The sequence below is a fragment of the Tasmannia lanceolata genome, unplaced genomic scaffold (genome assembly GCF_043159265.1).
Source record: "Tasmannia lanceolata isolate RefF3 unplaced genomic scaffold, GAP_Taslan_0.1 ptg000008l, whole genome shotgun sequence".
Classification (NCBI taxonomy): Eukaryota; Viridiplantae; Streptophyta; class Magnoliopsida; order Canellales; family Winteraceae; genus Tasmannia; species Tasmannia lanceolata.
The window spans coordinates 6,230,088-6,253,576 of record NW_027518685.1 but is presented as its reverse complement, the minus strand read 5'-3'; the positions used below and the strand labels follow the sequence as shown (position 1 = coordinate 6,253,576).

The window sequence follows — 23,489 nt, the reverse complement described above, 5'->3', positions numbered from 1 at the left end:
TAGAAATTGAATCCAAAATGGAAGTGGTTTTGCTTACCCAAATTGACTGTTAAACGAAATTGAGAGTCCTGAACCAAAATTGAGAATCCAATAATGGGTTTGGCACTCACAATCGGTTGATATAATCTTAAACAAACAGGGCCTTAGGATTCAACCCATACGGTGAAGATATAATAAAAAATGAATAGAGAAAAACTGCTAACTTTGGCTAAAAGCAGCTAACTTTGTTGCTACCATCGAAACATAAGGCAAATCCAGTCAATATCTTTTTTTCCTGTTTGCAATGGATTGCAATGGGTTGCAATGGGACTGCAGCGACTGCCACCAAATCGTATTTCCCAATGACCTTGCATCAATGGATTGCAATGGGACTGTCAATATCTTTTTTTTCCTGTTCGCATTGTTCAATGATGGCAGTTTCAGTTTCCTGGGGATCATTGGACACTCATCACTGAAAACTGAAATGAACTGCAAACTATAAGGTGGTGGTGACACTCATCACTCAGAATTACATTTAATCAGGAAGAGAGCCTTACAATCTAATGGGAGCCTCACAATCGGTTGCACAATCTGAAACGAACAGGACATTTAGTGTTTTCATAACTATAAGGTGGTGGCGACCCTGAAAAATATAAGGCAGATTCATCATTCCCCTATCTAGTAAGCTGATAAACTGTTCCCTAAAAGCCATGGACAGCTAACGATTGAAGTATTCAATGAAATGTGAGGAATGCCATTATGAAAACAAAGGCAGACATCACTTCCTTATACATAAAGCCCAATCAAAGCATATTCGACAATTGATCATTTCAGTATCGGTTGCTAATTAACCAAGCTTAAAAATTTACTGAAAAACAAGTCACCTGCATGATTACAACATAGGTTTCAAGGCAAAATTGAACTATAATAGAAAACTTTCATTTCTATTGAAAATCAAATCACATTTTTTTATGCTCTAGACTGAAATGTTTCATCATGTACTCTAAGCTGCTGCAGGGCCCGACCCCAAAATCTTCAGATTTTGTTGACATGATCTTACATACGGGCATGTTGTCATTTTTTTACTCAAAAGCTTCATTGATAGATGAACCTCGATATCACGCATATAGAGACTCTTATCTCCAATATCTAGATTGCCCTTATCTGGTTCAGATACCCCTGTTTGAAAGAGAAGTGAAATGCCAATCAGTTTGAAATGGAAGCAGGAAACAAATAGAATTAAATCAGAGGACCATCTCAAGATAGCTGGAGGAAAAATGCAATAGTTATCATGTAAAAAATGCAATATCTAGATTGCTCTTATCTGGTTCAGATATTCTCCAAAAACAATTATCCAAAACTATCTTAACCAACATGTGTAGATGTGCATGTTTGAGAGTGCTGTTCAGATCACAAAATAGGACCTCGATTTCTTAATGTAATACAAAATTACAAACTACAGATCAACATGATGTGTAAGGAATCTAATTCATAAAACAAAACAAATTTACCGATACAGCAGCATCAAATGGGAGAATAAAACCATAAATTTTGTGTAGTTTTAAACAACACACTATGGTCTGGAATCTAAAGAAACTAAACCCATAAGCTGCCAGCTATAGTTTTAAACAGCACACTACGGTCTGGAATCTAAAGAAATTAAACCTATATGATGCCAGCTAATATTACCAGCAAGGCATCCATGAGGACATGCACGTCCAACAAATCCAAAGAACACTTCAAATCTGATCCGAAACTAAACACAAACTTTTTCAGCTACATACAATCTGGTCTGGAATCTATAGAAACTAAAAACAAACTAAACCCATACTAGTCGATTTTTGGCAGGATATGTTCAAGTTGCAAGGGACCCGATTGGCGATGCAAGCGCATCTTATTCGACCTAGTGTTAGATGTTCCAATTATAGTTAAAGTGATCGGATCATCCATATCAAGGGTTAAAAACCTCAATTCCATTGTCGGGCCGTTGAAATATCTCAAAATTAGCTAAATCCAATTTATGAAACCGATGCTTAGAAAATATGTGTATAAATAAACTATGGAGATCGATATCAAAAGAAAACATTGGCAATTATGTAATAAGACATGCATGTGTGTGTGCCTTTATCAAATATTATTGCAAGTGCCCAAATATCACAAATATATAAATTAATCGAAACTCGCGAGTGTAGTTATAAAGACATGGCATAACTAGTTTTAGTCACTTATAACCATTAATAGAAGTTCTACTTTATTTGCGGTATGAATGACAAACATCAACATTTTTATAGTTTAGCCTCTTAATTGGGTTCTTATTATGAAATCAGAAGGGTGTCAAGGAAAAGCTTTAGGTTGGTTTATGATAATAAAACAAGGACACTACATGGAATGTATTCGAGAGTGATACATATCATGTACTATAACATGGAACCCATTGCCTTTCTTCCTCATCTCATGTATACATTTAAGTGTCATTACCAAAAATGCCCATGTAACATTGATGTTGTATACAGGGTCCTATATGAGTGGACCATAGATTAGAAGATTTTGTCCACTGAGCAATCTAACCGTTCAATCAATGGACTTTATAAAAAGCCCCTTTGAATTTTCTCTAGTAGTCTTTTTAGGGATTTGGTTTAGGTTACTTGGCTAATTCTTAGGGAAGTTATTTAAAATCAAGGGATGGGTGTTTTCTCTCTCGGACCTTTACATGTAAAGGTTGGCCACCATACAAAATCTCTATTAAGAGTTGATTTAGTATTTTTCTAGAAAAAAAAATGGGGATTTTATTGGAGATCCTATTGAAAAGTTAAAATGGCCAACTCATTTAATAATAAGAATTCATATATATGAGGAACTCAATAGAGAAAAACGTCCATTCCCAAATTACCTCTTTGTTTGGGGAGTGTAATTAAGGTGCAAAGTTAATTGATTTGTTTTAAGAATTTTAGTTAAGGTAGGACTCTATTCCAATTAGATCTTGGATGTCCAATAGTGAAGTAGAGGCCCAATTCTATGTGGACGTTTAGAGGCTTAGTGATATTTTGTATTGGATGTAATTAAGAGTCCAAGAAAGAAATTTCTTTTAAAATTACGTAGTACGTTGCTAGAGTCCATATACCATACAATTATTTTAGTATGTTGCAAGAGATAATGTCTCTAGGGAATTTATCCGGGTAGAACTCACCCCTAAAAGCTAGCCGTTAGAGGGAGGGTGCCCATTCCCTTATAACCCCTTATCCGATGTGGGTCAATTTGCTTTCAATCTCCCCCTCCACGCGGAGGCAACGTGCCAAAAGAAACCATCTTGCCCCTCCACGCGGAGGCAATGTGGGAACCACGAGATCTTCTCGGAGGGAATTGGGAATTCCACCGTCCTCGGAAGCTAGCCGTTAGAGCGAGGGTGGGTGCCCATTCCCTCATAACCAATCCCATCCATTTCACTTATCCGATGTGGGACTATTTGATTTTGCGTGGAACCCCAACAATGTTAGTGACTGTTTGAGTGTATCTTGGATACCGAATTGCAACACCACATCACCTACATGGCTACATTACATGCAAGTGCTACATAATACGATATAAAAAAGATGTTAGTTACGGTTACTAAAGTTTCTCTTCTATAGGTAAGTGGTAAAGACTACTGGGTTATTTTAGTTGGGCTGGAGAAGATTGAGGTTGAGAAACTCTTCTTGATTGGACGGTTGGGCAAGGTAGGTAAGATCGAATAGGTTGTGATCTACTTGGATATATATCTCCGTGAACGTGTGTTGCTTCTTGCATGGAGTCCGCATCAAAGTCCATCTACAAATCAATTAACTGAAGCATGTGAATCGTGTCCTACAAACTAGGGCTGCAACTCGGGTCGGGCGGGTCGGGTTTTGGAGAACCCAACCCTACACGAGCAATATCTCGGGTCGGATTGGGTGGGTTTTTTTCCGGAAAACCCATGATTCCCAAACCCGGCCCTACCCATGATAAATCTCGGGTCAGGTCGGGTCGGGTCGGGTCAGGTCGGGTTTTTTCACGTTGACGCAATTATTTAAGGAAAATTCTTGTTTGGCAAGGCAAGTCAACTTATAGAAGCAGAAATTACACTCACATTACACTTGAATCAAACAATGATGTAATTACACTTGAATCAAACAATGCTATAATCAAACAATGTTGTAATTACAATCAAACAATGCTAAATCAAACACTTGAATCAACTAAACTCATAGAAGCAGAAATTACACTCACATACAATAACAGTGGGTGCGTGGGTTTTCACTTTTAACTTTTAACTAACAATAGAAAAAAATGTACATACTATAACTAATGTAACTCGGGTCGGGTCGGGTCGGGCCCCTTCAAACCCGGCTCGACCCGAGATTCATGCGGGCTTTTGAATGCTCAACCCGGCTCGACCCGAAACCCATGAAACCTGAACCCAAGCCAGGCTCTTTTCGGGTCGGGTCGGGTCAATGCGGGTCGGGTAAAACCCAGCTCGAGTTGCAGCCCTACTACAAACAGTTTGTTAACCCTTTTATTTAGGATCTATTAAAGGTCTAATCCTATATTTTTTCTAGGTCGGTGTGGCTGTTGGGAATCCTAGTGGAAACGTGCCTCTTATCATCCCAAAAATTCCAAAATTGAAACAAAGGAGATCTCTCCTAGCTAAAGGAAGTATTGTCAAGATGATCCAAACCGTTCATTTGTTGGGCCAATCTGTAAATCATCTCTCTTGGATAATCCTAACCCTCCAATCGGTAAAGGGACAGCACAGTATAGAAACCTCTATAGATTGCAGGGTTGATTTATCCGGTACAACCTATTTACATTGTGACCCATCAAATGAGCGGTATGGATCATCCTAAGAAATAGGGCCACCGTACAACGGTTTAGAGGAAGTGAAAAGCACTCCCAAAATATTTGGCGATAAATCAGGGAGAAATTGGAAGTATTGCTGATTTTTTGGTGGGTGTGTGTGTGTGTGAGAGAGAGAGAGATTAGGGAAAAACAGAATTTCGAAATTTTATGGAGAGGAAATAGGAAACGATCGAGAATAGGAAACCTTGTCCTTGTGGGGTATCGACCAAAATAAGTGGGCCCGACAAATGTTTGAAAATTGCAGTTCAATCCAAGTGGAATGCCGCCAACATTGTGTGGGACCCACTTGAATTTTAATTCTTATTATAAGTAGTGGGCAAAACCTTTTCTGATTTGAATTCTACTCTTGTCAGTTGTCAGCAAGAAGTTGATTAGGAGAAGGGTACTGATGGAAAATCCTATAAAAAAAAATAAGGCCATTAGGTCACTTGTTTTCTAGTAGCAGGAAAAGGAAAGAAAGGAAAAGAATCTGACGCGGAAAACTGAAAAAGAAAGAAAAAGAAATTGTGAGAAAATTCAATTTGTGAGAAAACTCCGTTGTTCACTTGGCCGAGAAAGGAAAAGAAAGTATGCAGGCAAAGTGGTTTTCTCAGGAAAGTGTTTTGGTGAGAAAATCTAGAGGAAAAGTGCAAGAAAGTTCATTTTCCACCTGTGAAATTATGCTTTCCCGAGAAAACAAGTGAACGGCGGAAAATGTCAAATCATGTCCAATCACGGGAAAATTTGGCTTACTTTCTTCTCCTTTCCTTTCTCAAGAAAGCAAGTGAACAGAGCCTTAAGATTTGCGTGATTTTCTCTTTCACTAGCCTGGGCGCTGATATTCCCCCCTGTAGGCTATTTCCCGCCCCCTCCCCCCGTGACGGCTGGCTAACGTTAAACGTTAGGATATGTCACTTTCCCACTATTTGACCGGTCTCTCTCCTCTCTCTCTCTCTCTCTCTCTCTCTCTCCACACACACAACATGAACAGTTGGTGGGCCCAACAGAAACCGTTGGTGGAATGGTGGGCCCATCTTTACACAACGTAGGCCCCGCCCATACCACTGTAGGATCATCCTATGGAAATGATTTTTGAGGCACAACCTATTTACATTGTGGCCCATCAAATGAATGGTTTGGATCATTCTATGGAGTTGGTCGTAAAGTAAAATTAAGGCCCCTCCACAACATAGGACGATCCAAGCCGTCCATGGTTTGGATAATCCTATGGAGTTGGTAACATTAAGGCCCAATCGTAGGCCCCACCGATTTTTTTTCAAATTGAAGCGTGCCGTCCACAACATAGGATGATCCAAGCCGTCCATGGTTTGGATCCTCCTATGGTGTGGTTCGTACAGTAACATTAAGGCCCAATTTAGGCCCCACCCATATTTTTGAAAATGAAGTGTACCGTCCAGACCATAGGATGATCCGAGCCGTCCATTTGATGGGCCATAATGTAAATGGGTTGTGCCCCCCAAAAGGGTTGGCCCATCAAATGAATGGTTTGGATCATCCTGTGGTCGTACAGTAACATTAAGGCCCATCCACAACATAGGATGCTCCAACCCATCCATGGTTTGGATAATCCTATGGAGTTGGTCGTACACTAACATTAAGGCCCATTCGTAGCCCCACCGATATTTTTCAAATTGAAGAGTACCGTCCACAACATAGGATGATCCAAGCCGTCCATTTGATGCGCCACAATGTAAATAGGTTGTGTCCCAAAAATCATTTCCGTAGGATGATCACAACCCTACAATCTATAGAGGTTGCATAAGATGAGTTTCTATTTAGATCGGAGGGCTAGGATCCGCCTATGGAAAAATATTTTGGGACGCAACCTATTTACGTTTATGGCCCATCAAATGGACGGTTTGGATTATCCTATGGTGTGGTATGGGCGGGGCCTACGTTGTTCAAAGATGGGCCCACCATTCCACCAATGGTTTCTGTTGGGCCCACCAACTGTTCCTGTTGTGTGTGTGGAGAGAGAGAGAGAGAGAGAGAGAGAGAGAGAGAGAGAGAGAGACCGGTCAAATGGTGGGAATACGTTAGCCAGCCGTCGGGGGGGGGGGGGGATAGCCTGGGGGGGGGGGGATATCAACGCCCCCTTAGAATAATCGACTTTTTCTGTCCTTATTTTTGCAAAGAACCGTAAATTACTGTCTCTCTAAAGATTTGATTACCACTTTTAATTCCATCAGAATTTCGGCAAGATTTTGTCGAAAGTCGATGTCACCTGCTCTATATTGGAATTACGACAACTTTATTCTCAGCAGCCAGTTTATTCTAGTCTCTAACCCTCTCACACAAGGAACAAAAAGAAGAGCTTTTCGCAGCCCACGGATACTCTCGGCACTTCTTGATTTGCCTCCTCACATCTCCCTCTCTCCTTTTGGTGTAGCTGAAACCTCCATCTTTCCTCATTTCTTTTCATTTATCAAATTCTCTATTCCTTCGTCAAGTAAGTTTTCAATTCTCGCTTGGTCTTTTTATTTTTTTTGTCAATTTGCATGTTTCAATTCAAAACCCTAAGAAATTCCCAAAATAGCAGGTTTCCGAAAAAGGCTCAAGATTTCTTAGATATAACTTAGGGATCAAATATGACATATTGGAAATGACTTAAATACCCCCGAAGTGTAAGACTAAGAGAAAACCTTGAGAGATCTAAATTTAGCAAGTTTTTCAAATCTTATGAAATTACTCCTAATTCATCAGCCATACCCTCAAGATGATTTTGGATATATGAGAAATGATTGAAATATCCATAAGATGATGAAAATGTGGAAGCCCCATGAGCTTCTAAAAATAGCAGGTTCCTTAAAACACTTGAAATTTTCGAGGAGTCTTCAGTCATATCTTATAGATAGTCTCAGGCACACTAGAAACGACCAATACTACCCCAAGTTACACAAAATGGGAAAAACCTTAAGAGATTCTAAAAATAGCAGCTTTTTTTCAAAATTCATGAAATCGATCAAAATTTCTCAAATACAACTCAGGGGTCAAACATGACACATCGGAAATGACTAAAATACCCCTGTTGTGCAAAAAATGAGAAAAATGAGGGAAACCCTGAAAATTCTATAAATAGAAGGTTTTTTCACTTGTTTGGAAACTTAAACTTTCATCTTCCAGATATTATTAGAACACCCTAGAAACCTTCAAGATTGTGAAAACACCTAAAATGAGATGAAATCTACCCTACAATGCATAGATGCCTAGTCTATTGCAGAATATCGACTCAAGACTCGACAGACCAACTAAATCTTTTTCTTCTTAAAGCGTAGCAAAATGGGGTGTCTACAAATAGCGAGCCCATCGTCATCCTCAACCCAATGATAAGAAGTTCTCGGACCAAGTCTGGGTCCACTCCAGTAGCAACATCTACCTTGTCAGTGGAATTGACATCTGGCTCTGAAAGACCGTTTCAGCCAGTTTCACTGATATTTCTTCCGCAGATTCCCGAAATATCTCTGCAATGAATCAATCAACTCTTTTGAACGTTTCTCAAAGCTTCCGAGCATATTTGTTTAGTCTCACATCCCCACAGGATGAGATTATCCAAAGCCTTCGAATACCAAAGATTGGTAAATCTATTCTCGTCGAATCTGCAGGCGGTCAACGTGATTCGGAAGAATTTCTTTAGCGGAACGATTGAGGTAATCCAATACCTCCTACATCATCCCCGGTGAAGCCCAATCACTCCAAAGGAGTCTTCCATCACGTCAAAGTTAATCCAAGGCACGAGGTTGCCCTAACTTCTCCCCGGCTGAGTGTATCAACATTCACTCACCAATGCAACTATTCCAAAGCAATGTACTGCCATCCAAAGCCTCTCTAGCAGATTTGATTGAGTCATGATTGTAATTCGATAGCATGTTTCCCTTCTTATTTGCATGAGTTCTGATTCTAATTCGATTAGTATTACTTATTTTGATTTGCATGCTTTAGTTACAACTTGTTTATGTTTAAGTATATCTAGTTGTAAGGAATTTCAAATTTATCAAGTCTTAGGGATTGAAGATCTATAAGAAATTGAATGTTTAGAATTTTTAGTTAATCATGTAACCCAACTTCATTCTTATTTGCATGAGTTCTCAACTCATGCAAAATTGTGTTTTAAAAAAAAAATAGAAAACCAATTAGAATGTGTCATGACTTCAAAGCTCTAAGGATTCTTGTACTCTTTTTTGGCAAGGCTAAAATTTCAAACCCAAAACCCATTCCCAATTTGATAAAAACAGTCCAATCTCCTCACGCAAAACCCAACTTCAGTCAGCCCGGACGGGTGTGGCTCTTCGGCATAAGTCACGGGTTTGCTCCCCGGAGACGAGTGTCGAATCCCACCCGGGATTACCCGATGCGCGTGGTATACAGGCGATTGCGCGCATCCGTAGGGAATAGTCCCACTTCCAAAGGGGGGGAGACACCCTACGTTAACAAAAAAAAAATCCAAACTGCCTCACTCTCAAGTGATATTGACAACCCCCTTTAAACCATAGCCCACTCTTGATTGATATTAACACCCCAATTCGACCAAACCCATCCCAATTCGAATTACACATGGATAGACCTAGCAAACGGGTGGGTCGGGTCGGGTTACCCGCGGGTTGCAGGTCAAAATGACCCGCATTCCTACGGGCCAGCAACCAGGGTCACCAGTACCATTGTGGGTTGGTCGGGTCGACTCGCGGGTTACCCGCAATTTTTGCCAAAACTGTGTTTTTTTTGGGCGGCGATAAATTCGCCCCCTAATTTTCAAAATGGACAATACAGCCTACACCATAGGATGATCCAAACCGTCTATTTGATGGGCCACAACGTAAATAGATTGTGCCCCAAAAATCATTGCCACAGGATGATCCCAACCGTCCGATCTATAGAAGTTTCCACATTGTGAGTCCCTCTTTAGATCGGAGGGTTAGAATCATCCTATGGGAATGATTTTTTGGGCACAACCTATTTACATCATGGCCCATCAAATGCACGGTTTGGATCATCCTATGGTGTGGTTTGTACCGTCATTTTGGAAAAATAGGGGGTGTATTCATGCATAGTAATGCCCTCTTTTATTTATGCATAGTAATGCCCTCTTTTAAAAAAAAAATTAAAAAAAAAATATATCCAAACAACCCGCAGGTTGACCCGACCGGACCCGACCTGCGGTTTGATTTTGATGGGTCACTAAAACTCCAACCCGTGCCCGCAAATTTGCTGGTGGTTGGGTCGACCTGCGGGCACGGGTCACTTTTGCCAGGTCTACACATGGAGAAGCCCATCTCTAACATCTACACTATGATTGCAGCTTTGTCAATTACCATAGAACCCAACACATACAAATTTCCAAAAATCCATCTCGTTGAACGACACATATGACACAAGCTCATTCAAAGCCATCTCATTCATCTCACACTAGACCCACCTCAACAGCCCCTTGGACATAGATTCCTGGAATCCATTAGGAACACAAAGATGCATGAATTTGATTTGCCCATGAACACACGAATTCGCTTTAACCCACATCACGTTTTAATTGTTTTAGGTCAAAAGAGCATGAACCCATCGGAGTCCTTTTCAGCTGATGTGGAGTCTCCCCTCCATCGTTTTCGTCTTGACAGATTAAAAAAAAAAGTGTAAAACAACTTCCGTTAAATCCCTCCCCTTTTCTACAAGGACGCCCTTCAGCGTTGAATCCTTCATCTCTAAAACTTCAGAATATCACCACAAAACGAAAATCTCTCAAAAAATACTTTCTCTTTTTTTGAAATACAATCTCAAAATACTCTCTCTCAAAACCTTATCCTACATTGCAACCTGAATTTTTTAAACCTTATAGCTCTGTTTGGTTGGCTATTTCTAAGGAGACCGAGGGGAGAACATCTTCTTGAGATCTTCTTGAGATTGTTTGGTTGCCTTTTAAGGTCTTTGACCACTAGCACTGTCGGGCGACGGTCGGGTGATGTGGCGCGCTCGAGATCTTCTCTCCAAATTTCTTCAAATCAAAGAAATTTGTGGAGAAGATCTTGGGGAGATCTTTTTGCCCTTATCCCAAACCCCCCCCCCCCCCCAATATTTGCAAGACAAACCAAACAATGTTTCTTTCTTCCACCCTTAATCTCCCTGCTGACTGATCTGCTTTAGATCTCCCCTTTAATCTCCCCTTTGACCGCTGGGATATAGATCTCCCAAAGAATTAATGGCATCCAAACAGAGCATATATGTCCAACTTATTAGTAGTTATCCAATAAAAAAGTTCCCTAGTAAGTAATAACTTATTTGGAGTATCCTAATAAAAAACTACTAAAGAAAATCCTCCCTAATCAACTGTATAGAAGTTCCATGTTTAAGTAGGAAACTCCAACTTGATTTCCTACACCTCTCTCTCATATTTATAGATTATTGGTCTTCTCCCTATAAATTGTGTCTCTATTTTTCATTTATAAAGGATTTTCAGGGGTCTGTATTCGGCTCTGGATTTGGATTGGTTGATTTTTATACAAATTATGTTACCAATTTGTTGATATTCTTCTGTTTGAAGAAGTGTTTTTTTTTTTCACTTGCAGATGGAGGTGGAGAATATATCAAGGGGAGAATTCCTCACTGACGACATAATTGAAGTCAATATCCTTCCTCTCCTCCCGGTGAAGTCACTCTTCAGATTCAAATCTGTTTGTCAGAGGTGGAAAACACTAATCTCTCATAATATCTTGCCAACTCCCCCAAACATCGTCCACTACTTTCCAGTATGTGGAAAATTGACATTCCTCTCCGTTGAAGGAAATCTTGTAGGCACACCTGACCTGTCTCTCGATTTCATCCGCAGCGGGTTCGATATGATCATTGCATCGTGTAACGGATTGCTCGCTTTTCATCATAATGGAAGGAGGAAATTCTTCTACTACTTATGCAACCCTGTAACTCAAGAAATGAATTTCATCCCTAACCTCCCTAAGACCATAGGTCTACCATCCATGGTTGCTGGATTGGCTTTTGATCCTTCCAAAGACTCACCTTGTTATAAACTAGTTCTCCCAATTCTCATGCGGAATCCACAAAAACCCGAATACCACTTTCAAGTATTCTCTTCAGACACGGGCACGTGGAAGATATCTAGAGCGAAGATCATCCTCTCCTCCGGCTACTATCTTTGTTCTCATTCTCGTTCATTTTACATAGGAGGTTTTTTGTATTGGAAAACTGGTTCCAGTGACATTGTTGAGTTCAACCCAGATGGAAACAGTGTGAGCGTCATCCCATTTGAAGATTGTATGGTTGTGAAAGATGATATCATGATGGGAGAATGGGAAGGTAGGCTTGCTCTCACCATACGCAGAGGTGGAGAGCTAGAGATATGGATCATGAACGAACACCGGCAATTTTCAAAAACGTATTCAATTGGAATAGAGATGATATTCGGAGATAGCGTTATAGAAACTCCGCTTCTGTGGCCATTGCCATGTGACGGTGGAAAGGTGGTGCTGTTTCAGTCAGGAATGAGGGTCTTCTCTTATGATCCGAAGACAGGAGAGTTGAAAATGTTCATGTTTCCTGATACGATTCCTTTCTTTAGAAGGAGATACTTTTATTTCATAGTATACAAGAAAAGTCTTGTTCCAATACCTAAGACTAATTAGCGAGCCTACCAGCCATCCTCAAATTATTTTGGTATTGTTACATTTCAAAAGATATTTCTTTGTCTAACATCAATGGTGGTAGATACGTTTTTATTTACAGATGTATGTTGGTGCAATTTCAATTTTGTTAGCGTATAAATAATTGTTTCAGAATTTTTTACCCAAGTTTTTATTTAAGAAATCTAACATTTCCACAAACTACATGTCGGGTGCGATGGTGAGTGAAAGAACGACCTTTTTTTTTTAGGGTCGCATTGTAAATCCACAAATTCAAGCCACTTGAAGGAAAAGTAGTCTTTGTTATAGGAAACAGAAAAATACAAACATCCACCGGATTTCATGGAGTCCACCTCCGGTCCTGGTTCTGGCGCTCTTCGAGCGAGCTCTCTTCCTCCTTGGGATCCACCGGATCCTGGTAAACCTCCTTCTGGAGAGATTAGAGGACGGTTTTGGTCTTCGCCCTCCTTTTCTCCCCTATCTGAGAATTCCTCCTCCTTCCATGGAAAAGTGCCTCAAGAACCTATGGGCCTTGAGGATGAATTTGGGTTTGAAAAGCTTAAGGGTACGGATTCACTGCAGGAAGTATCTGAAGGTTGGCCGATGCTAGCTTCTCCGGTTCCAAGTTTTCTCAATCATATTATTGGTCCCTCTAAGTCTTCCGCTACCTCTGGCGATTACCCGCTTCTTGCTGGTCGTCATCTTGACAAGGAGTTTTCCCCCTCCCGCACTCCCCTCCCCCTTCTTCCTCCAGTTCTCCCCCCTGCAAAAAGACCTTCCCTTTTATCGTCCCTCAGACTTTGAGTTTGCCATCCCCACTCATGCCAAAAAGGGTACCCGCACTCACAAAATCTTTCCTAAATCTCCTCGCTTGGCTCCCCTAGCAGAAAAAAAGAAAATTCTGCCTGCTTCATTGGGAAAACCTCCCCTCCCTCATGACCCAAAACTTCTGATTGAATTCAAACCTCCCCCATCGCCTTCCCTAGGCCATTTCCTCCCCCCTGTTACCTCTCTCTGCCCCAATAGAGTAGAAGACTTCCCATCTAATTTTCCTCTTTTGGAAATTCGAAATATCCCCTTTGAACCAGTTACTACAAATGGTTATCTCTGTTCGTCCTCTTACCCTTCGGTCCTTACCCAGGAAAAAGACTCTTCCTTTCCTATCCTGTCAGCTGAAAGGTCTACATCAACTCTTAATGCTCTGTTCTCTCGTCGGGAAAGGAAAGGAAAGGGAAGTGAAGGGAAGTAAACTGATGTGGCAGAAAGGAAAGTGAAGGAAAAGAAACCTGACAGAAACCTGTCAGATGAGCGTTTCGTTGCACAGAAACCTGACAGAAACCTCACAGAAACTACAGAAATATGCGTTTCGTTGCAGGGAAACTCAATAGAAACCTATTAAATAGAAACTGTGACAAACTGATATGTGAAAATTAAAGTTGTCTTATATAATGATATGGAAAGTCTTTTTGAGGCTGCTCTGAAGCTTTTGTGACATTCTCTCTCAGCTTCCCAGTCCATTCTCCCAGAACCTTTATAAGAATTGAAAGATGGCGTCTACCTTCCAAAGGACTGGAAGAAACACTGAAGGGATGCCACTGCAGCCAAGATAGCTCCCTTACTCTAATGAAAATAAAACTGAGAGCATTGTAACTCAGATCTGAGACATTGAAATAGTAGTCAGAAGACATAAAAGCCCAGTAAATTGCTTAACAGAAAATCCCACAATATTACTATAAAAGAGAAAAAAGTTTGAATGAGAAAATATGCTACTTAACAGAAAATTTTCTACTTTCATAAGAATTAAATATTGGGGAAGTAGTAGTACTTCTTGGCTTTGAAAGAACCAGTTCTACTGTTCCACATGGCAGGATTGTCGCTGAAACTATATCAACTGTTTTGCGTGATTGGCAAAACCTCAAAAAGCGATCAAGTAGGTAAAGGAAGATCCCTCCTGGAATCAAAACATGGCCTTAGTCGGTGTGACTATTGCAAGTTTGCCTATCCACAGTCAGCCCACCAGATGGACGGTTCAAACTATACTGTTGGAATGATATTCATCTAAATTAAGCATAATCATATCATTTTCTTCTAAATTGTGTAAAGAAAAAAATTTCCGTCATAATGGGTTTTGCCAACTTACAGTGAGGGACAAGATCCCAGTAACAATCCCTGTTTTAACAGCAAGACCCAAATAAGGGCCATGAAAATACAACATGTTTGCTGAAGGTGGGTTCAGACCTTGTTCCAAATGCCCAATCTGTTGCAAAAAATCATGGAGTGAGTCAGTGAGATAAAGATGAAAAAAATAAGAGTTGGGTTCATTGAAAAGTGCATTAAGCAATATGATTAAATTGGAAAGTCATAGTTCAATCATGGAAGTGTTCAACTTCTTCAAGCCTCCTGTTTGAGATAACTGCTTCACCAACTGGACGTTCCTCCATCGTATGATGAAGCACAGTCTGAGAAACAAAGTTCTGTACTGACAGAGAGCTATTCATATTCAGAAGTCAAAACATAATAAAAATTTTAAACTAAAATTTAAAGATATAGCTATTTGGGCTTTCTGTCTGAATTGACGAATACAGATTACTTTTTTCTCAATGATCTTAGACTTGATTACATCCATTCAATAGAAAAAACAATTTTAGCAACTCTTTGAATATCTTGTAAAATGAAAGATTTTTCTATTAACAAGGGAAGATAGATAACAAAAAGACCAAGCTAAGTCCTTACATCTATAAGTCCAAGCCAACTAACAAAAATAGTACATAAACATGTTCACCAAAAAAAACAGACAAGCCAACCAAAAAAAAGATCATGTCCAAATGAAGTCCACATCCAGAACCATCCAACAACCACATGTTTATGTACCTCCACATCCACATCCACATCCACAATCACTCAGAATTCAAGCTTTTCCATCTTCCTCCACATGTAGCGCTCCCTCCTTTCTACTGTGTACTTCATAAAAGCACGAACCTCCGTAGGGTTACGGTTGAGGTACTCATAAGCCCTTTCCAAGATGTCCTCCTCGAATCCTTCTAACCCAAACACGGCATCATGAAGCTCGTCATTGTCAAAAGGTTCCTTCGATAGATCTTTGATTGCATCTGCAACCTTCTCCAAAGTTGAAGTAAACCCTTCCATCAAATTCATATATTTTGTTGCACTACGCTTCGTCCCCCTCTGACCTTCATCGCTTCTTACAAAATCTCTAACCGGAGATGAAGTTCTAGGCCCAGGTCCCCTACTGCTCTCACCCACCATAGGAGACTCTGGAATTGTTTCAGTCTAAGGGGTATCGTCAATCCCCAAGTCATCTATATGCGGAGCTGAACTCTGCACCTCCTGACTAGGGGCAACGCCATCCCTACTCCAGCCACCCGTGGCATAGTCTTCGCCAAAAATGTGACGAAAATCATCTATCAAAACATGTTTCTCTGTAAAATATTTCTTATGTTCAGGGTGAACCTACAAGAAATTCAGAAAAATAGTTATAAATATTACGAGCCAGAGTAATTAACAAATGAAACAAAGATATCACTTTGTACTCACAGCGACCCAAGCATTGTAGACATCTTCCGTCACTTCGATCTTCTTATTGACGTCATCCCAGCCAAATCCGCTTGTGTTTATTATAGTGTTGATGGCAACAAATTTCTTTTTTAGGGTCTTGACTTGATTTTTTATATGCTCTTTCGTCATATCTTTCCCATATCGACTATTCATTGCTCTGCTTGCCGCCGTGTATGCGATATCTTTAAAGCCATTGGGTATCTTGTGCCCTTCAGATACTTGTTCCAATAACGCGTCCACCAACACCTTATCCATCTCAGTATTCCAGTAATGGTTCCTACCCACGCAACTTGCAGCCATCCTATATGAATTGAAACAATAACGAGAAACTCATGAGACCATACAATAACGAGAAACTCATAAGACCATACAATAACGAGAAACTCATGAGACCATACATAAAACTCATGAGACCATACAATAACGAGAAACTCATGAGACCATACAATAACGAGAAACTCATAAGACCATACAATAACGAGAAACTCATGAGACCATACATAAAACTCATGAGACCATACAATAACGAGAAACTCATGAGACCATACAATAACGAGAAACTCATGTTACCATACATAAAACTCATGAGACCATAGAATACGAGTTTATTGTTTTTTAAAAACAAGGTACAAACAAGCCATAAAAAAAAAAAGGCGATACATAAATCAACGTTGAAAGTCATTCCACATATTCGTGGTCAATTCATTTCTAATCCTAGTCCCCTCTCGTGCATCATCGGCCCTACTAAGTGGAACATATGGGACAGGCTCTTCTTCCTCAGGCGGGACCACTGCTCGTAACTCTAGATCTACGTCATCAAGAAGATCATCATCTGCCATCTCCCTCCGAATGAAATTGTGGACACAGCAACAAGCTAGAACAATATCAATCTGTTTTTCGTATGGGTACATCGGTTCCTCATTTAAAATTCTAAAGCGCTTCTTGAGGACGCCGAATGCACGTTCCACTACATTCCGGAGCGATGAATGTCTGTGATTAAAGAGTTCCTCTGGCGTTCGTGGTCTTCGACCCCTGATTTCATTTAAATGATACGCTATGCCTCGGTGCGGTGTTATAAAACTACGAAGTAAAGGATAGCCACCATCACCGAGATAAAACTTCCCTACAACGAAGAAAGTATTGTCTCAGTATCGCCGTTGTCTATTCATAACCGACATAATAAGTAGAACGAAAGGTAAAGGATACCTGGAAGACAAGGAAGCCCATTAGGTCGTGATGTTGCATTTCCTAATATCCTTGAGTCGGATGCCGATCCTTCCCACCCAGCCAAAATGTAATTGAACTTTAAATCGAAGTCACAAACTGCCAACACATTTTGAGAAGGATAACCTTTGCGATTAATAAACCGAGGCTTATATTCGGCTCTCACTTTAGCAGGAATATGAGTTCCGTCTATTGCACCATTGCAATCCTAGCATAGAAAGGTTAAAATATATCAGTCGGTCTCTTAAAATAAGGCCAGAATCTTAGTATTTGAGGTTACCTTGAAATAAGGCCAGAATCTTAGATTAGTGCGAATGACTTCTGGTATCTCACTCGTCGGAGGTTTTATAAACTCGGATTTCAAGCTTAGAATAGTTTTCAAGACCTTGTTGAAATAACGAGAAACCGTGGAACCTGATCGTTGTGTGAAGGCTCTAATTGACCGGTTCCGTTGATTGTGAGATACAATATGTAAGAACATTGCAACCTGCTCGTCAATGTTACAATGTATTGTATCTTTAAGTTCGCCGGTGCTTCTAAGCAGTCGAACAAATCGTCCAAAGCACCTGACGTTCATCCTAAGTAAGTGCTTGCAATGTTCGTCTGACGTCACGGCACGCATAATAAATTCCCGATCTGTGAAGTAGTTGTTTTCGTATGGAGCTCTTCGTAGGTATTTGTCGTAATACTGTTGGAAGAATACGAGTGCAGTGGTTGCTGCGCTCACTATTGTCGCAACAGCACTCACAATCAACTTTGCCCTCTTTGTGGGGCGACCATCCTCGGTTCTAAGTCTCATATCGTCCATCTAACAACAAGTGGATAGTACTCAAAAACAAATCATGAGTTAACAATAACAATTAAAACGTGAACAGTCAAAACCCAATTAAAACATGAATCATGAGTTAACAATTATGTGGTTTAACACAGCAAAAACACAGAGTATGCTATAACATAAAGAAAATAAATGCCATAACACTCTATAATACCCTATGTACTTAAGTCTTTTTTCTGTATCATTCACCTATCTCCAACTCGTGAAGCCCATTAAAACTGATTTCATAACATGGCAATTCAGAGCAACACTAGATTTATTACCTTGAATCAAAGATTATCAAAGGGATAAAGAGGAAACACTTGTTTTTACCAAAACATCTCAAAACCAGCTTTTTGGTAGGCACTCATCAAAGGGATAAAGATGAATTGATGTTTATTCATAAACATCAATAAAAAAAAAAACTCATCAATGTAGTGATCACACACATCAGATCCAGAACCAAAAAAAAAAAGCCAGAACTAATAAAAGAAGAGAGGTCAAAGCCCTAAAACAATAATAAATAAAAAAACCCTAAATCACAACAATAAAAAAAAACCATTCTCTAAATCCACCAGAAAAAATGTATAACATACAAATACAGGAGGGGGGAGAAAAACCTGAGAGCAAATCAAAACAAGGTATTTAGCTTCTCCGGATGAGCAACGCACTGCAAAATACAAAGAAAAATTGATCATAATCAAAATAAATCGATAAAAAAATCATAATCATGCTCTGTTGATAAGAAATGAAAGAAAAGAATAAGAGATTTACATTTGAAGCAATCGAAGGGTTGGATTGAAGGAGATGGCCAGATGGGCTAAGGGTTTGGAAAAAGTAGGGTTTGGTCGGATTTGGGTTTTGGGTTGTGAAGAAGAAGAACAAGAAAAAGATGAGGAGAATGACACTTGGATGGCCAAAACGAGAATCACAGATTCAAAGTAATAGGCTTCACAGATCAAACCCTTTTTATGTGCCTTTCGATTTGGTGGAGAAGGGGCTGAGGAGCATGATGGTCGTGGGTTTGTGGTGGTTGCAGAGAGAGAGAGAGAGAGAGAGAGAGAGAGAGAGAGAGAGAGTACCTGGTGGGAATGGCTGAAAATGGAGAGACGATGGAGGCGATGGAGGCGACGATCCGGCCGTTTCTTCTTCTTCTCGCGGAAAGGGCAGGGAAAGGTAGGGTTTCCGATAGTTTATATCGGAAAGTCGGGAGAAGAAAAGTCGAGGGAACCTATTTTCCACGTAATTTTTTTTATTTTCCACGTATGAAAAAAAGTTTCCGAGGAAAGTCAATAGAACACGTAAATTTTTAGTTTCCCTGGAATATAAGGCTGGTTTCCGGCTGGTTTCTGTGGAAACAGCGTAAGAGAACATAGCATAAAAGTCAGGACTTTCCCCATCTACCTCTCTCTTCTGCCCCCCTTCAACCTTCGGGTCATAGCCCGCCTCAAAGCCCGAGCCCCCCTCTTAATCTCAAATTTGCAGTGGCGGAAAAGTTGAAAAATATCTTGCCCCCTCTCTGAAAATATAAAATTCAAACCCCGTCTGTCTCAGACAAGCGGGACCTGCCTCCTCTCTCGCAGTCTCTTCCTTGAATCCCTCCTCATTTCAAATTTCAAAGTCGGAAACTTCCAACCTTATCGCCCTCCACCCCATTGCTGGTCTATCCTTATGCCCCCAACCCCTTCAAGAAGCTTCAATCCCTTCTCAGGCAAACCCGCCAACCACTTCTCAAAGCCCCTTTCCAGAAAACCGTGACAGCCTTAAGAGCTGGAGAGGTCTTTTCAATGGGAGTGAATCCTCGAAATTAGCTGAAAGCACTAAGCTCGACCATTTTCTAGAATGTCTCTCTGAAGATCCTAATTTTACGAAAGTTCACCTCCAGGAAGACGACCTTCAAGAATCAAAATGGTACACCGTCTCCTCCAAAGTGCAATGCATGATACACCTGCAGGGATCCATCAAACTGGTGAATTAAATGGTCCGCGGGAAATGATAAATGCGCCCCTTTTCATCACAACGGACATCCAACTGCAGTGTACGGGGCAATCAAATCCCGTTGAATTTTTCTGACATGAAGTACATCAGCCCCTCTAAAGTCATCGATACACTGCTGTTGGTTGACTACTAAGCATGGTTTTAAATTTCGACCAAAATCCGAAATTAGTGGAGACCGTCACCAAAATCGATGAAAACCGAAACGGTCTTTTATTTTGACCGAAATTTCGGTTTTTCCGAAATTCACCCAAAAAATCCTTCTTTTTTTTTTTTTAAAGCAGAAAGCGATCTGTAACTTATCGTCTATTTGTCTCCCACAAGAAACCCAATTAATCTCTCTCTCTCTCTCTCTCTCTCTCAAGTTTAAAACCTGGATAAAGGGGTAGGAGGGAATGATGGCCTGATGGGTACAAGGGGGAAAATTGAGAAAGGAAGTTTTTTGGGATTATAAAAGCAGAAAACAATCTTTTTTGGGGGACTGAAATTGCATTAAATGATAAACTTTATGTTACTGTAAAGTCCTGTTGTTTCTTGTTTCATCACCATCGGTTTAAGAAGCTGGGTGACAGAGAAGAATGATGGAAATTCCTGCAGTGGAAAATTAATTTAATACTTCACTGAAATTTCGACCGAAATTAAATATTGAATAAAATATTAGTTTCAGGTTCTGTACCAAATTCCGACAGAAATTTTGCTGTTATTCATGAATTTAGTATTCAAGAATTATGCGGGTGTCTAAAAGATCCTTGCACCAAGGAACGCAAATTGCATGTGATTAGCTACATACAGTGGTCCTTAACAGTAGGCCGTGGGTTCCTCTTCCTCTCTTTGGACGATGTTTTTTTAACCTGCCACCTCATGGTTGAGATATAAATCCTCAACCATTGAGCTCAGGCCCAATCCTTACGCCGGAATGGTGTGTTGGAACTGCCCACAACTCAACGTGTTTAGTGAATTTTGACACAAGGACGAGTGCAATCGCTTACAACTAATTAATAGTTATTATTGGTCACCAATTTGACCAAATCAGACGATTAGCAAAGTCTAGGTTTTCAATCTGTGGGTCCCTTGTAAAGTACAATCACGGTGCAAAACAAAGGAACGCTCTAAGAGAAATGGCTAAGGATAGCGTACTCTGCCGTGCCCAAGCACGAGGACATGTGATAAAGGGTGCGGATAAGATAGTGTGTAAGGATAAATTCACCCCATTCTATTACAATATTCACACCTTATTTTTCAAAATGGAACCGTAGAATGATCCAAACCGTCCATTTGATGGGCCACAATGTAAATAGGTTGTGCCCCAAAAAATCATTTCCATAGGATGATCCTAGCACTCCAATCTTAGAAGTTTGATTAAACGGAGTTTCTCTATAGATCGGAGGGCTAAAATCATCCTATGGAAATGATTTTTGGGGCACAACCGGTAAATTCATGGTTGACAAACGTGCCCTAAGTACAAGTAATTTGTTTGGTTTAAATAAGAAGATTGTGACAAAATTGGTTACAGTTAAGAGTTGCATGAGAAGAGAGAATTAGTATTTGTATGAACCAACTCATACATTTAAGGTGATTCAAGATCACATATCGTGCAGTTTACTCCTTCATTTCTTCTTTATAAATATTCAAAGAATATAGCTACCTTTCCCGGGACATTGGTTAAATTTCAAGAACATTTTGAAACAATGTTGGTTGAGAGCCTAACCATTGGTTCAGCTATGGCAGAAGAGAAGGTTCTATAATAGATTTTTGGTATTTTTTTTGTCATAACCTGTTTCTAAACGCTCTATTATCTTAAAATTGTATGAGAATTTTATTCATTTTTACTCTCTATATTACAGACTTATTAAGGTTTAATTTTGTTACTTTCTAGATAATATATAGACAAAGCCACACCGAGACATTGGAGTAAACCAAAGAGAAGGTGAGGGGAATGATAAACCGAGAAGAAAAAATCCATATTTACACCAACTAGAAACAAGGAATAGATCCATGCAAAAACCAAGGAATAGCATAGTGCGTGTCAACTATTGCCACGAATATTTAAGATGGGGAAGAGATTGACGGTGATCGATTGTGTCAATCCTTTTTCTTCTATCAATTCTTGTTACGAGGGTCTCAGTGTAAAAAAGAGGGTATGAGGGGGGCAACAACAACAAGACTCATGAGCTTCTGTCATTCCGTGACTCTTTTAATTCGCAACCTCTGTTCTCATTGTCGTTAGGAGAAGAAAAGGGTCTTTGGATTTCTTTCTCTATCTCTGTTCTGTCATTCCTTGACTTCCCACATCCATTGTCATTCTCGTTACGAGCGTTTCTGGAATATATTTGTGAGTCTTTTTTCTCAAGATTTTGAAAGAAGTGGGTCTGCAAAACTCATGGGCATGAGAGCGGAGAAGCGGTAATTTATTGGCCCTCGTTCTTCATCAATCTTTTGTATTACCCACCCGACTCGAAATTTATGCGTTAGCTGTTTTGGCTGAAGTGGTAATTTCTTGACCCTATTCTGTTTTCAATCTTTTTGGTCTTCCATTGCATACCCACTTGACTTGATATTTGGCGAACTGTACCACATTATCTGTTTTGGATTTAATATTCATACGACTGTAACGAAAATCCCTCCACAGTAGTGAATTGGATACATGAGATTGGATGCATTTACCGGCGTAGGAAGGCCCTCTAATTGCCGGTTTTGATTTGGAATGGAGACCTTTCTCACGACCAATGTGAAGCGGTGATGCAATTACATATCGACCACATATGCCTCGTGTTCCAGATTTTACATGCTGGCGGAATCCCTCTGGAACTCGACAAGTTTTTCACAAATAAGGATTTTAAGTTTGTCAGAGTGGGAATCCAGGGGACATGGGGTTTAAGTGTGACCCAATACGCGAACCTCAGAGTTGAGTCCGGGCTGGCAAACTTGGAAGGGGTTGGCTTGAGTAGACTTGCTAAACTATTTTTGAATTGGGATGTGTATCTGACGGACCACCATGAGGCAAGCCATGTAGTCATGATTCCATGTTGAATGGACATCCGATTTGGAAGATTATAATTTATCTTACCCATTTGGATGCCGAGAAGATTTTGATTGCCCTTTTTGCGTTATGATTTGGATCCGGATCAAATCCTTGGATTTCGAAATTAGCGATCGACAATGGAAAAAATCAGATTTCCAAATATGATGTGGAAATAAGTAATTGGAAATCCACAAATCTTGCAGTTTTCTTCATCATCTTTGCTCTTCAAGCTCTCCCCTCCATTAGGAAGTACCCATTCCCTCTCTGTCTCCCTCAACATGAGTTGGCAGATCTATTCATTTTGTATTCAAAACTCAATTCCAAATCCAAATACAAAATGTGAGGTATCCAAACGGGCCCTTAATGTAAATCTAAATGAGGCCTTAAC

General features: G+C 40.1%; 3 protein-coding genes across 3 annotated transcripts; 1 reads left to right on the top strand and 2 right to left on the bottom strand.

Moving 5' to 3' along the window:
- Window positions 1-11,249: 11,249 nt before the first annotated feature.
- LOC143882616 (F-box protein At5g49610-like) lies at window positions 11,250-12,580 on the top strand. Its single transcript, XM_077386082.1, has one exon. It carries the CDS (start codon window positions 11,403-11,405, stop codon window positions 12,471-12,473), a length of 1,071 nt encoding a protein of 356 aa, XP_077242197.1. The 5' UTR covers window positions 11,250-11,402; the 3' UTR covers window positions 12,474-12,580.
- Window positions 12,581-15,761: 3,181 nt separating this feature from the next.
- Window positions 15,762-16,346, bottom strand: LOC143882491 (uncharacterized protein At2g29880-like). Its single transcript, XM_077385969.1, has 2 exons — window positions 16,026-16,346; window positions 15,762-15,941 (listed from the first exon to the last, which is right to left on the bottom strand). Exons 1-2 carry the CDS (start codon window positions 16,344-16,346, stop codon window positions 15,762-15,764), a joined length of 501 nt encoding a protein of 166 aa, XP_077242084.1.
- Window positions 16,347-16,711: 365 nt separating this feature from the next.
- Window positions 16,712-18,078, bottom strand: LOC143882490 (uncharacterized). Its single transcript, XM_077385968.1, has 3 exons — window positions 17,551-18,078; window positions 17,253-17,478; window positions 16,712-17,169 (listed from the first exon to the last, which is right to left on the bottom strand). The coding sequence occupies exons 1-3, from the start codon at window positions 18,076-18,078 to the stop codon at window positions 16,712-16,714; spliced, it is 1,212 nt and encodes a 403-aa protein (XP_077242083.1).
- Between the last annotated feature and the right edge of the window lie 5,411 nt (window positions 18,079-23,489).